General features: G+C 33.4%; 1 protein-coding gene across 7 annotated transcripts in view; it reads right to left on the reverse strand.

Moving 5' to 3' along the window:
• Nucleotides 1-4691: 4691 nt before the first annotated feature.
• Nucleotides 4692-15300, reverse strand: part of CADM2 (cell adhesion molecule 2) — a 1189836-nt gene continuing 1179227 nt past the window's right edge. For 4 of the 7 annotated variants that reach the window (XM_081552246.1, XM_081552256.1, XM_081552266.1 and 1 more), the window contains exons 9-10: nt 7641-7766; nt 4692-6829 (exon numbers count right to left, since the gene is read on the reverse strand). In XM_081552246.1, coding sequence (XP_081408372.1) covers nt 6711-6829; nt 7641-7766 — 245 coding nt within the window. In that variant the 3' untranslated portion in view covers nt 4692-6710. Of the gene's footprint in view, nt 6830-7640; nt 7767-8801; nt 8856-15300 lie in introns of all 7 variants that reach the window. The other 3 variants (XM_081552244.1, XM_081552260.1, XM_081552262.1) reach the window with 1 other exon arrangement.

Here is a 15300-nt window from a genome sequence, read left to right on the forward strand (position 1 = left end):
AGACAATTTTTTTCTGACAAGACTTTACTGAAAGATGAGGTGCAAATGGGAACCCTGTAAGAATGTTTATAAGAGTAGTACATGACATATTTTAAGCGCCACTAAGTACACATTGAATACTTGTAAGTATATAGGCATATCAACATGCAAGTGTCATGTACCTAATATTACAATATGCATTTTGGTTTTTGAAAATGTTAATGATAACAGTAGATTCAATAATTGTGTTTCTCTATCTTCTGTGCAATATGTGTTATTTCAGTGCATCTTCTTTACAGCACAGAATTTATTTTTATGCTGTCATAAATATACCCTTCCAAAAGCTATGAATTTCATGTCACATAAATAGAACATTTTATTTTTGAAGCTATGTTACTGGGAACACCCGCATTTCTGGGTACTATTTTCAGAGATAAGTCTTTAAATTCTTTTTAACATGGCAGACTTGTTCTGATGTTAGTTATGTTGAAATATTTTGATAAAAATGGAGCTTTGCTGAGGGAATATTTTTTGGTTGAATGAAAAGCTAAACAAACAATTCACAAATATTGATGTGAACAGAATAGGAAAAAAAAAACATGTCAATAATCCCGAACTCATAAACCCTTGGGTTACTACTTAACTCCATCACAGAATCTACAATAAGTACAGCAGGTACAGTTAAATAAATTCATAAAGAGATTAGTTTTATACACTTGTAAGGAGAAAGAGTACTAATTTTGAAAATTTTCTAACTTATTTTTCTTTCTATTTATGAGACTCATTCCATACATTAGAAACACAGAGAAAAGCAAAAAGGATAAAGAGATAACAATTCAGTTTGCATTTCATAGTTTTTTTAACCAACTGGTGAACACTACTTTCAACCATCAAATATTTTATTGCATATAACTTTTACTATCAGCAAATATAAAGAGAAAGTGTCTACTAGTTTCATGTACAAGGAAAAGTATCTGAAGAAAGAAAACATTTGAGGTTTGACAGTACTGTGTGTAAGAGAAGTGTAATGTGGCATTTCATACCGCACTTAAAAGTTCATGTAGGAATCATTGCTGTTCCGACCCTGGATGTGGGAAAAGTGCTTAAGTGCTGAGCCCTGGTAGGTTTTTCTTTTGCCCCTGCAATCTTCAAATATCTTTTAAGTTTCTTTTTTTGAAATATACAGTATATTCATAGGGGAAAATAGTGGTTTTGCTTTACATCGTTTTCACATTTGGGCCCATTCTCTCCAAAATAACCATACATTTATTGTGAAATATATATATATATATGTATATACATATATATATATGTATGATGGTAGAAAATACAGCAAATATTATCTATAACATAACCACATAACACAGAAAAATCTTACTTTAAGCATCATACTTTGAGAATTTTTGTATCATTTTTTTCCTAAAGAAAAAGCTGCTTTTAAAATGCCATTTCCTTTTAGAATAATTAAATTATATGATTTGAAGAATTCATATTATTTCTATGCAGACAAAATAAAGTGGGTATTTGTGGCAATACTTTGCATTCATTATTCTGGGATTATTTGTTAATAAGGAGGAAGTTTTAAATAATTATTTATCTTACACAATAACACTTCTTGGGAAACTAAAATTACATGTATGATTTTTACTTAAAAGCATAGTATTAATTTATAAGAAATTGTTTCATTCTAAATAGTAAATGAAATGTCAAGTTGGATTGCAAAGTGTTGCCATTTAATTTTTTTAATCAGCACAATTATATCACATTGAAATAGTAAATAGGAACGAGAGGAACTATCCTTTTAAAGTTATTACAGTTTGCTTATAGGAAAAGTTAATGACAGAAAAGGGAAAACAAATGCAGATCCATACACCACTGAGTACACTAAAAGTAAAGGTGGCTTTTGAGATGTCCCAGGGGGTGGGGAGTGGACTGTTAGGATAGTCCCAAAAGAGTGCTTCCTGGGATATCTTGTAAATAATTATTTCTTCTATTTATATTGAAGTATCATAGCCCATGTTAAAAGTGAGAGGTAGAAGGATTATTGTAAGTATGCATGGCAGAGAACTTACCAGCTCTATCCAATAACTATTGCATTCAATATTAATAATCTCAATACATAAAAATGCTGATGAGTTTAGAACCCATTTTTACATGTTGTCCCCTTTAGCTCTCTTTATAATCTTGCTACCTTCAATCCATTGCCTTTGGAAGGGTATAAGTGAAGTGCAAAGGGCATGTTTGGATTGAAATAGAGAAAGAAAGAGAAGAAGGAACTGAAAAATAAAACACGTAAGAAATTTTCATTAAGATGTAGTGGCTCTAACTATTAAAGGTAACCTATGTTCTTTGAGTAGAATTGTACTTGTAATAAAAGTCCCACAACCCATTAAAACATACATACATTTCAAAGAAAGTATAAGAACTCCAAATTCAATTAGCTCTGAATCGAAGTTGAAAACTCAGGTTATTTCTTTCTCTCAAGTAACACTAAAAATTAGGCCAGATAATTGTATTGTGTAATGTTAATGATTGAGCAAGAAAAACTTAATGTGTTGTTATGTCAGTTGTATTTTTAACTAATGGTTTAATATGTGGGAGGTGAAGATTAGCAACCTCTTAGATCTTGAAGAATTCTTTAAAATCCCTTTGCATTAAGTATCCAGCAATAGAAATGCAGATATTGCACTGAGTGTATTTCAATATTGCCATTGTATATTTCAAAACAAGTTCTATTATCTACACTAAGATTTCCTCTTTCCCAATATTCAAAATGCATATTATAATTACATGGGTTTCCAACATCCATACACAGCAAGTACAAGATACTTACATGTACGTACACTGTAGTTACCTATATTTGCATAGTTTTTAGTGTGTACTTTGTGCCACTTAATAAAAAGCATTACTCCATAATTCTCATTAGGTGTTTTATTTGTGTCTTCTGTAGTTGCCAGTTGTTTTCTGTTTGTTTTGTTTTGTATATTCATCACAAACCACCATTTGCAAAGGGGGATTACAGTGGGCATTTTTAGAGGGCACTAAGTAATTAGCAATGTGATGGGGAATTTGCAATAAGATATGAGGTTTTGCAGTTTCTCCACATTTAAGAAAAGTAACATGAAATTTCATATTTATAATTCAATTATCCTTATATCCAAAAAAAAGTATTTTAGATGTTCCCCTTGGTAACACTTTGCAATAAGTGGCACTAAATTACACGATAACTGCTATGTTACATGGAAGAACCATCACCATCAAACAGCTGCTGTACATGGGCCTATATGGAATCTCAATGCCATTACAATCATGAGTACATAATTACAAGTGAGCCTGTCCTTTTAATTGAGATATTTATATTTTTACAAAGAAATAAAAATAAATGAGGTGTTAGCTTCTTTGCCATATTTAGGAAAGTTAGTTTTCTTTCTCTATTTGTTTCTTTAATTGTGGGGTTTCAATGCAAGATTAACCATCTTGAATCAACATGAGATCATCCAGTTTCTAGATTAAACTTCAATATCAGGTTCCTTAAACTGCTTCTTGGATTCTCTGGTAAAAGAAAACAAGTTGAAATCTCTTTCTCTCTCTCTCTCACATACACACACACACACACACACACACACCTCTTGTTCATGCTCTCTATCTTTGCTCTTGCACTCACAAACTTTCCTTTCTCCCTAATTTTGATAATCGTTTTATCTAGGACATTCAAATATGGAAACAAACAAACAAAAAAAGAATGCTGTTTACACTTTTTTGATGGAGGACAATCTACACTGTAAACAGTACACTGGCAGAGAATAGCTACTTTTGGTAAAGAATAATGTTCCATATTCTACTGGGGTGTGTGTCTGTGCGCACTCCTTTCATTACGTTCTGTGACTTTGGTGCTCACTAAGCAATGACCGAATTTGGCTCTCTGGGCATAAAATGTGCACATTTCAGTCATGGCAATTGAAATGGTTCATTTATATATTTATTTCACTTTTTCTGATTTTTATAGAAATGAACAGAATTTTTACAATTTCTTTCATTGGTGGAACTCAAATAATTTTTTTTAAGATAGGAAAATATAACCCCATTGCTATTTACTTTCAGTAACTGAAATGATATCTAATTCATAACTATTTTAACTGTCAAAATATTTGATTAGAGCTCACAAATCATAATACACCAGTTAGTTTTTCTTACAGGCTTCCAATGAGTTTTTATATTACTTTCAAGGGTTAAAAGAGTCAAAAGTCTTGAATTGTAACCAATTTTGGATTTCTTATTTTATAGTGCTTTAAATAATGATTGAGTTATTTAGACAACAATTTAGCAGTTGGAGCCAAGTAGAATACAGATGAAATGAAGAGGGATGTAAATACAGCATCGATGGAGAGTAGCAATTTTGTTAATGCATCCTGAAATTAGGCTTTAAATAGTAATTGATGATGCAGTTCATACAACTTACTTCTGTAATAAGAACCTTTCCAGTTTGTACTAATAGAATGAATTTTGCTTTGTGGAGTCTTTCTAAAGATTATGCATTGAAAGTTATGAACAGTTTATAAACCTATTCTAGTTTCAATGTGTCTAGTAGCACCTACCTGATTCTCTCAAACTACCATACTATATTAACATATTATTGCATTTTTTCCACAGATGGTATGGAGTGAACTGTAAAAACAAGCATGCAATCACATCAATGCAGACTTATTTCCTTAAAATTGTCATACTGTATATGATTTATTATGTTAACACTCAACCACATCATATTATTTATGTTCTGTATATTCTGAAAAAGTGCTGCTTGACTGACATCGTCCTTTTTCTTTTGTAAGAAATCAACAAGATAAATGCTTCAACAATCAAAAAAATTAAAAGTCTAATGTTGTCCTTAAATGATTTATACTTTTCTGGTAAATAATCTAAGATACAGCACCCTTGTCTTTCATTTGATATTAATACATGATGTCATACTCAACCATTCTCATTTCCCAAAAATAAATTCCAAGATATTATTTTTAAAACCATAGGCCATCATGCTTTCAGACATCACAAGTATAGCTACCATATTGGCATATTCTTTTTCTTCCTAAAGGTGCAATTCTTGTCAATGGGAAAATAATTTTTATCTAACTGGATTTTTAATCTTTAGCATAGAGTATCAATAAATCTAATGACAACTAATCTAGCAGTATTGTATTTTACTAGGAGAAATAATATGACTTCAGATCGACTCTGTGTCATATTTAAGAATACAGCATTTCTTAATGGTTAAATACATCAAAATTTCAGAAATAATCCAGAGAAAGAGACTTTCACCTTGGAGTTAAAATTATGGCAGAAATTCTCTATCACTCACTGTTTCATATGTTTATACCTCACAAAATGCATAGACAGGAATTTAATATAAAGAATTAGTTCATTTATACAGAAAACATATCTCAAACACTTCTTTTTGGCAAACCAACATAGGTAAGCAGCTCTGGAACTGCCAAATTAAAATTTGTAAATTTTTAGCAAACTAAGAGTTTATTTTTAGATTATTATTCAACTGTGGTTGTAATTTAAAACCTGAGGCTGTGCACTGGTTGTTAGCTTAAAATTACCTTTCCTTATAACATTGTGCTTCCATTGTATAACAAAAATTAACAAGAACTAGAAAAATTTGTTGTTGAACAGTGCTAGGACATACAGACAAAAATACTAATACATGTTATCTACTTATAATATTGGTTTAAGTAATATCTAAAGGGATATAATGGACATTAGAAAATGCTTACTCATGACTGATTACCTACAGCCAAAAAAGTTAAATATGTATCAAATAATGTTTAATTGGATTTATTATATGCACTATATACAGATACTAAAATGTTTCAAAATTGTGCCCTATGGATATTTCAATTTTGTTTAGGCAGGTGAGTCTTTATGGAGCAAATAAATTACAGAATCAAATTAGAAAAATGAATGAAGTCTTTGTGATTCCCAAAATGGTAAAATATTTGTAACAATTTATTGGTAGAGGAAGCTAAAATAAGCTAATGGTAGGATCTATATAATTATATAAGACAGCATGTCATGACTGTAATCCATATCCATGGCTCCTGTATCAAATACTATATTTTTAAATAGCAAATTGATACAGCTTTATCAGTATAATCTCAATATTCCAGAATCTATTCTATAGTAGTTTATTTCAGTTTCTGTTTTTTAGGGCATATGCTTCCAAAACATGTCTTTGAAGATAGACATGTAGAAAACATCATAAACCTCTAACATCTGAATTGAACTTAAGCCTGTTAGGTCTTTACCTAATCCTGTTCCTTGTGAAAGCTGTCCAGTGGCAGATTTACAAGGTCTTTGATTTAAAGGGAGCCAAAATTGAGGGGGTGAGGGAAGCTCTGCATACTTTTTTTTTCAATGTACAAAAACAATTCAATATCATGATCCAAGGAGATGATTAACATTGTTAAGGCTGTATATTCAAGCACTGTGTGTTAAAAGAGCAATGGTGTGGAATTTAGGCGGTAATAAATGTCCTGCATTATGGATGGTGCGGTAATTAAAGAATGATGCTTTTGACAGCTGATTGTTGGCATACACTGGCTACAGATAGCAGTACGATATGGACGTTAATAAAGGTAGCAGAAGATGGTAGAAATGAATTCTGAAAGATGATAGCCAGTTTTCTCCAGCAGCCAGCCTGGTACATAAAATTCAGAATCTCGGCCTGCATTTTAAATGAAATATTCTTTTTTTTCTTCAGCATTGACTTGGCTGCCCTCAGCGTTGATAATGGCTGTGTCAGCATCTGGTGCATCTTCAGCTCCTTTAGCTTCATTTGTTAAATATGTTCCTGTGGGTGTTGAAAGAAAACCATGTTAGTTTTGTCAGAGTGGTAAAATAACCAGTATTAAAGTCACATTCATTTAGGAAGAAACTTACACAGATTTCTTATATGTTGAAACATATTCTGAGGTGTAAGAAACCATACAATTCACCCTTCTGAAGCTGTACACTTTCTTTCAGTTTTCAGGTGTATGTTGCAGATGAAGCTGTGTCCAGGTTAACTAGAGGTCACTGCCAAACTGGCATGTGTAATGAGTACTTTGATTTATTTAATGATGGCTACAGACCACATGATCCCCTCAGCTGTAGCAATCAGGGCCCTTTGTTCAGATGTTGATAATGATCACATCAAATGTGTCAACATTCATTTTGGTAACTCCATTTAAAAGTAGATTATACCAATAGTTTTCTACCTAACTCATTGCAAAAAATCACATATTTTCCTCATTAATATGGCCACATATGTGTCCATAAACTTACAAACAGAAACATTACCAAATGATTAATATTAGAGTTGAATTTTAGTCCTAGAGATATACTACAAACACGCTCCTATATATATATATTTTTCCCGAACCAATGATTCACTCTGTGACTTCTGGCTATTGGCTAAGTATTATTTTGCTAAGCCAATCCAACTTTAATGTTGAGTAAAATAATTAAGAATTCTCTGAAATAATTTAGTATTCATATCTCTCAGTTTCAACCCTCATCACACACACACAAACACATACACACAGAGAGTAATATTTCATGATGAAGGTAGTCTTTTGAATTCTTTTGTCAAATTTAAGAATGCCTTATTATATATAACCTACCTTTATGTCTTGCCAGATATCGCCCAAGCAAAAATATAGAACACAGAGTGACAAATACAACTACAGCCACAATTCCTCCTATAAGAGCATGATCAGGGCCAGTCTGGCCAGCCAGAGCATTGGGATCTTGAAAAAAGAGAAAAAAATATTGTTTTAGTTAGTGTGATTTTAGACATAGAGTATATATCTGCATTAGAATGAGTTGTTTTGGAAAGTAGCACATTAAAAAAAAAATTTTTTTTAACGTGTATTACACCAATCACCTAGTCAACAGATATTGGGGATGTAAAATTTGACACATAAACTACCATTGCCACTGAGTTTACATTTTAAGGGAGAGACAGTAAACAAATATACATATATGATTTTATATAGTTGTATGCCTTTTCTTTCTCCTCTTCTCCACGTGAAAGTATGTGTATTTTTAAATGTGACAAACACAACTATATCATTTAAAAAGACAATTATGCATAGGAAAGGCTGGCATTAGAGATTATAAAAATTATACAAATATACAAATATTACACAAATTATACAAATATTATTATTTTATACAAATACATTATACAAATATTATTTAAAGCTGAGGAAACTGATGAACTCCCTAAGGGAGAGAGTCTAGATAGAGAGGAGAAAATGTCTGAAAATTGAGACCTGAAAAGTTCCCATATTTAAAGTCTGACAGAAGTTGCTTCCAGCAGAGTAGATTGAGAAGGAGAGAAAAGTGGGATAGGAAGAGATCCTGGCGAGCAAACACAAATTGATTAAAGGAAAGATCATTTTTTAAGGAGAGGGGGGTGTTACAAGCTGTGTTGTATTATTGATTGAAGAAGGAAGATGAATATTCAACATTGAGGGTTAAATGTCTGTTGCACTTGTTGCTTTAAGGGAAGTGGTTGGAAAGATTAGATTACTGACATACTTTTACATTCTGCTTTTGTTAAGATATTATAGGAAAGAGCTGAGCCTAGTAGAGGATGGCCAGTTTTCAAGCACAGATAAAAAGGTCAAAGGAAGCTCAGATGTGCATACTTAAAATTTTGGAAAATCAACTATTTATAAAAGTTGCATAATAAGAGATAAAACTAAATGAAGTTTTGAGCAACAAAATATACTAAGGCTCAGCTCTGTGGCAAAGGTCAGATTGAGTATTCTGCCTACCATCCAGGGTCCATTGTGTGCATAGCTTCGTGAGAGCTGCATACAGTCTACAATCTACAAGAGAATTTCAGAGGGAGACAGGAAATAAATAAATTAGGTCTGGCAATTCCACTTTGAAAAAGTCTTGAAATATGGTTACAGGTACAGGAATCTGACAAATAGATTAGAAGTCTACTTTGTTTTTAATGGAACTATTGTGCCAAAGAAGCATGTACCTAGTTAGAAAAGAAATAAAAAGAAAGAAAAGTCTGATAATTGAAACATCAAAAACCTCCAGACTCCCAAACAAGGTGAAAACAAGAAGCAGCCTGTAAGACCTGTGTAGTCCCCATGAGAGCATATGACCAAACAACCACTTCCAGTGTGGCCACAGAGCATGACTGACAAGGCTGAACTTCTTGTAAGACAGACTTGGAGGAAGGCAAAAAGAATGATCAGAAGAGAAGCTAGTTTCTTTAGGGACTATAACTGTTGCCAAGGCAAAGGGAACTTTTCATGCCAGTCTGAAACATTTTCATAATTACTATGGATCAGTGACTACTCGGTGTTTCCCATTATTCCTCTATTTCCAAAAGAGCATTTACATTAAGGAGGGTTTTTCCTGGAGCTTTCCTGGTAGCTCAGCTGGTAAAGAATCCACCAGCAATGCAGGACACCCCACTTTGATCCTTGGGTTGGAAAGTTCCCCTGTAGGAGAGTGTGGCAACCCACTCCAGTATTCTGGCCTGGAGAATCCCCATGGACAGAGGAGCCTGGTGGGCTACAGTCCATGGGGTTGCAGAGTCGGACACAACTGAGCAACTAAGCAAAGCACAGGGCTTCTCCTGACTCTGTTCCATCAGTGCATTTTGTACATGGGGTGGAAAAGAGCATTGAAACTTGTGTTTTGGTTCATTTATCCCTGAGCTAATGCATCCAGAGATGATGCACAGTTTTCAAATTGTGCATATTTGAGGACCTTGGTCATTAAGTTGGGTACACTAGTTTGATGGGACTCTAGGTTATCTCTTTGAACAGGGGAGGGCAATGGTTTATGTGAGAGAAAGAAGGTAAAACTATTTGGTGATCAGAAGGTTATTATGGGCAGAGATTTCTAGCTGATAACAAATTTGCTTCCTTTATTTTTCAGTGCACAGAGTTAGACATTTACCAACTTCACTGGCAGTTGCATGTTAACCATACGATTTGTGTTCTAGACAGGTGAAAGAAGGCCCAGCTAATAAAAGTCTCCCACATGTAACCATCCAGAGTGATGGCAGGAGGTATGAGTTGAAAATAAGAGAACCACAAGAATAAGTCAAGCCATAGGTTACTGAATCTCCACCTGGAAGAAAATTGTTGCCCAACTAATAATACGGGCATCATCAGACTGCTTGAGGGGAAAAAGAAAAGCTTTATTTTCAAACACTGAACATTAAAAAAAGTAAAATTGTTACAGCAGCTATTATTAATTTAGCTTTCTATTATATACAGGAGCAAAAAATAAATCTGCCATGCCTCTGAATACCCTATTCCTAGCTTAGATATATCAGAATCAGTTTCAAGTTCCACCTCCTGCTCAAGTTCCCAAATACAAATAGTCATAAATTATGTCAATTTTATTTGCTGAATATCTCTCAGAACTGAGCACCTTTTTGGGAGCTGAGAAATCGCTCTTGCTAGTGCATCTGTACCTGTCTTCTTTCTTGAAGGTAAGTTCTGAGAAGTGGTATTGCTGGATCAGAGAATGTAAACATTTTAAAAGAATCTTGTTAAACGTTGCAGAAAAATTGTATAAATTCATCCTCCACCAATGCCACATGAATTCCCATGTAGTATTAACAGCAGATACTCCAGGAGGTGCAGTGGTAAAGAATCTGCCTGCCAATGCAGAATACACAAAATATATGGATTCAATCTCTGAGTTGGGAAGATCCCCTGGAGAAGGAAATGTCAACCCGCTCCAGTCTCTTTGCCTGGACAATCCGATGGACAGAGGAGCCTGGAGGGCTACAGATCATGGGGTCACAAAGAGTCGGACACAACTGAGCACACACACACACACATACTATAATTAAAGAAAAAATTGTCTAGTATAATATTGAAGTGTTAAATATTTAGTATTATTAAATTGTAAGTTAACATAAATGTGTCTAAATATATATATTTCCCACATTACTGCATTAATTTTGTACCGTCTCTTTATGAAATCTATTTTCCATTCAAAATTTCTGTTTTAATGGCTCTTTCCATAAAAAAGATGAGGCTTTCAAGCAGCTTATTTTTTATATACCTTCATTTTATCGTCTTTTCATTCATAGATAGGTCTTACAATTTTATGTAATCAAATCTATCAAAGTTTTGTATTATGATGTCTGACTTGTGGATCCTGATTTTAAATACTTTTGTCATGATAATATTATACACATAAGGACTTCGGTTATCATCTAACACTTTTATTATTTTATTTTAATCTATCCAAAATGTATTTTGGTCTGTGATTTGAGGCTGAAGCATACAATATGACTTTAATTTTTCTGTGACAGACAGTTGTATCCCACATTATTTCTTTCATCAATATTTTTGTCACTTACCATAAACTAAATGTCTACTTATTTTATATGTTTCTGCATATTCTTGTCTATTTTATATGAGGGATCTATATATGCAATCCTATGCTAATACTGTAGTTATTTAAAAATCATTTTGCTGTCTTGGAGAAGAAGTCTCAGGTTCGAATATTTTTGCAAGAAACAAAAATACAACAGATTGCTTATTGGAATTGTACTGATTCACAGGTAGATTTCTTTTATATGGGCTTCCCTTGTTACTCAGTTGGTAAAGAATCTGCCTGCTATGCAGGAGAGCCAGGTTCACTCCTTAGGTCAGGAAAATCCCCTGGAGGAGGAAATGCCAATCCACTCCAATATTCTTGCCTGGGAGCTCTCATGTACAGAGGAGCCTGGTGGGCTACAGTCCATGGAGTCGCAAAGAGTTGGACATGACTGAGAGACTAACACTTTCACTTTTCCTTTTATATAGTGCATTTTCCAGGATCATGGGATGACTCTTCAATTATTTAAGTCTTTAGTGGCTTTTCGTAAATTGTACAGTTTTCTGATACAGGACCTACATATTTTTGTTAATGTTATTTCTCATTAAAAATAATATTTGCAGTATTTTGAAAGATTTTAATATTTTTAAATGTTATTACTTTCCCATTAAACTCAAGCCTTCTTTTTATTCCATTCATAGTTTTGTACTCTGTTTTCTAGAGCATTATATCCAGCATTTGTAAAGATTATATTTTTCATTTTTATTTCCTCACCGTCAAACTTACTTAGTTTTATACATTATTTTTCTACTGAACTAGTTAGTACTTTGTGAACAATAATGACAATTACATTCTGATTCTGATGATCTCAGAAATGCATCAAAAATTTGAATATACTAGCTGCAATCCTCCTTTTGACACTGTTTACTCTCTCTATGTCGATATCTAGAGTTACTTTTACAGTTTCTATTGGTCTAAAATTAGATTAAAAATATATTCATATCATCACCCCTTGATCATATGAAGTACACATCTTGTCAAAAGAAAATTTCATGATGACAGCATCTTTGATTCTTGAATATCTGAGAATTATTGTATTGTCAATAAACACTGAACTGGCTAAAGAATCCCTGCTTTTTATCTTTTTGAATTAATAATAATGAAAAACAAATTGTCAGTGTTTTGACAATTTGTTTTAACTCCCTTTCCCACTAAATGACTCTGAAATAATTTGCATTTGTCTTGCCTCCTTCTCCTCCAAGATAAATCTGAAATTGTTGACTTTTTTAAGTGACCTGCATTTTTCACATTATTGTTGTTGCAATATTTAGGTTTTGTTCCATTATATTTGGATATTTTAGCTGAATATATTTTGTAGTTTGTTTCTAGTCAGAATTTTCCTTTGCTGCAAACATACTTTTTTATTAAAATCAGTTAAGATCATTTGCTTTTGACTTATGAATTTTTTTTTCTACTCTATTTTTGATTAACAACTGTTCTTTCCATTTCCTTCCTTGGAAAATCGAACTACACACTGGTAGAAACTCCATATTTTATGTTGCATGTATGTCATTCCCTGTTTACTATTTTAAAATCATTTTACTAATTTTATGTTTTGCTTTATCATGTTTTCCAGGCTTATTATCTGTTTAGATGATTTTACTTTTTATCACAATTTTTCCTTATTTCTTCCTAAAGGATTTTGCTATTGACTGACTTTGGTTTAACTACACCATCTATTTAATATTGCTCTGTTCTTACTTAGTAGATATTTTAACCAGTTTTATATGATTGACAAGAAAAAGTGATAGTTTGACAATATTTTCTTCATTTTAGTATAATAATTCTATTTAAACATCTGGGAAAATGTTTTTTTCTTGCTGAGCATGTATTATTTCTCTTATTGCACTCATTTTTCATGGGATGCAGATTGAATTTTAAAATTCTGTTTATGCATCATCGCATTTTCTTTTCTTATTTTCACTCTTAATGTTGACAGGTCCAGAAGAGGGATTCTCTTTCCTGAGGCTGGTATTCATTCCTGCTCAGTTGTAATGCCATGGACCACTGCAGCTACAAAAATGATTTTTGTAACTGATAGATGAATCATATGACATCTGTACTTAGTGAATGGTTTGAAGAAAGAGCCTTGAGATGTAGATCACTCTTGGTGAAAGATTTCATTGATTTTTATACATTTTTGCTTAAAATCTTCACTTTCATAGTAAAGTTTCAGATAACATGTAACTCATCATCCCTTTTTTGTACAATTTATACAAAGAAAGCTTGATAGATTAGAATTCATTTTAGATCAATTAAAATTTATTATGTTCATTATTGAATGTTTTCACTGGTTTCAAATGCATTTATATAAATAGAAATAAGGCAGAAAAAATCATAATATTTATATATATTTGACCCTAATGATGAGTGTTCTGCATATACTTGTATAATCTATAAAAGAAAGATTTCAACCTTTAGCCTTCATCTCATAAACAAAATAAGTCAACATATAGTCCTAGGATTTTTAAGATTTCAAAGCTAGTATAGTTATAGAGACTGCTACTTTGCATGTCTACTTGTAAATGTAGTTTTTCAAGCTAACACTTTTGGTTATGCTCTTTATTTTTCCCCCATAACTGTTAGAACTAAGAGTCTATCCTTAATTTCTATTTCTAGCAACTGAAACAAGTGATTGAGACTGAGGATCAGATAAGTATCACTTGAACAAGGCAGAGATACTATATAACATAAATTCCTAAGGCTCAGTGGTAATCTCTCATACATCCTTTCTCTCGTCCCTCTCCTACTGTCATAGCAATAAAAAGATTAAGTATAACCTTCTGAAGTTTCTGTATAGGTTGCAGAATCTGTATTATTATTCAGATAAAAATATCCTGTGTCTTTAAAGACCATTATTCATCATCAAGCATTGACCTTAAGACTTGCTGGAGTTAGCCTGTTAACATGGGAGTCAGTAAATTCCAATAGATTTGGCAATATATTAGAAATCTTTTCTACTTGAGACAATGCATAGAACATGAATATTGTGGAATTAAAACTTTCTGAGGAGTAAATCACTGGTGGTCCAGTGGTTAGGACTTCATGCTTCCACTGCAGGGGGCACTGGTTTGATCCCTGGTTGGGAACTAAAATCCCACAAGCTGCGCAGCAGAAGTGAGAGAAAACAAAAACAAGCAAAAACTTCTTAGCATCAAATCTTTCAGTTAGGGTTACTGGACTTTCAATAGAGGATTCCAAAGAGAAAATTATGTTAAATATCAATATTTGTGATTAGTAATTTCTGACATTTAGAAGAGTAGAAAATAACCTTAAAGTATAGTTTTATTTAAAAATCATAACATGGAGAAGTACTAAATTATGTGCGGATTCCCAGGTGGCTCTAATGGTAAAGAACCCATCTGCCTATGCAGGGGACTTAAGAGATGCTGGTTTGATCTTCAAGTTGGGGAGATCCCTTCGAGGGGGGCTTGGTAACCCACTCAAGTATTCTTGCCCGGAGTATCCCATGGACAGAAGAGCCTTGCAGGATACAGTCCACGGAGTCACAAAGATCAGGACACAACTGAAGTGGCTTAGCACACACTGCTGCTGCTACTAAGTCACTTCAGTCGTGTCCGACTCTGTGCGACACCATAGACGGCAGCCCACCAGGCTCCCCCGTCCCTGGGATTCTCCAGGCAAGAATACTGGAGTGGGCTGCCATTTCCTTCTCCAGCGCATGAAAGGGAAAAGTGAAAGTGAAGTCGCTCAGTCGTGTCCGACTCTTAGCGACCCCATGGACTGCAGCCTACCAGGCTTCTCCGTGCATGGGATTTTCCAGGCAAGAATACTGGAGTGGGGTGCCATTGCCTTCTCTGTTAGCACACACAGCATGCACTAAATTATTTAATTATATCTCTAAAATCATTGCTGGGGTTTTCTACCATCATGTGTCTAGTCTGT

The sequence above is a fragment of the Giraffa tippelskirchi genome, chromosome 2 (genome assembly GCF_054371585.1).
Source record: "Giraffa tippelskirchi isolate mGirTip1 chromosome 2, T2T-mGirTip1v1.2.pri, whole genome shotgun sequence".
Lineage (NCBI taxonomy): Eukaryota > Metazoa > Chordata > Mammalia > Artiodactyla > Giraffidae > Giraffa > Giraffa tippelskirchi.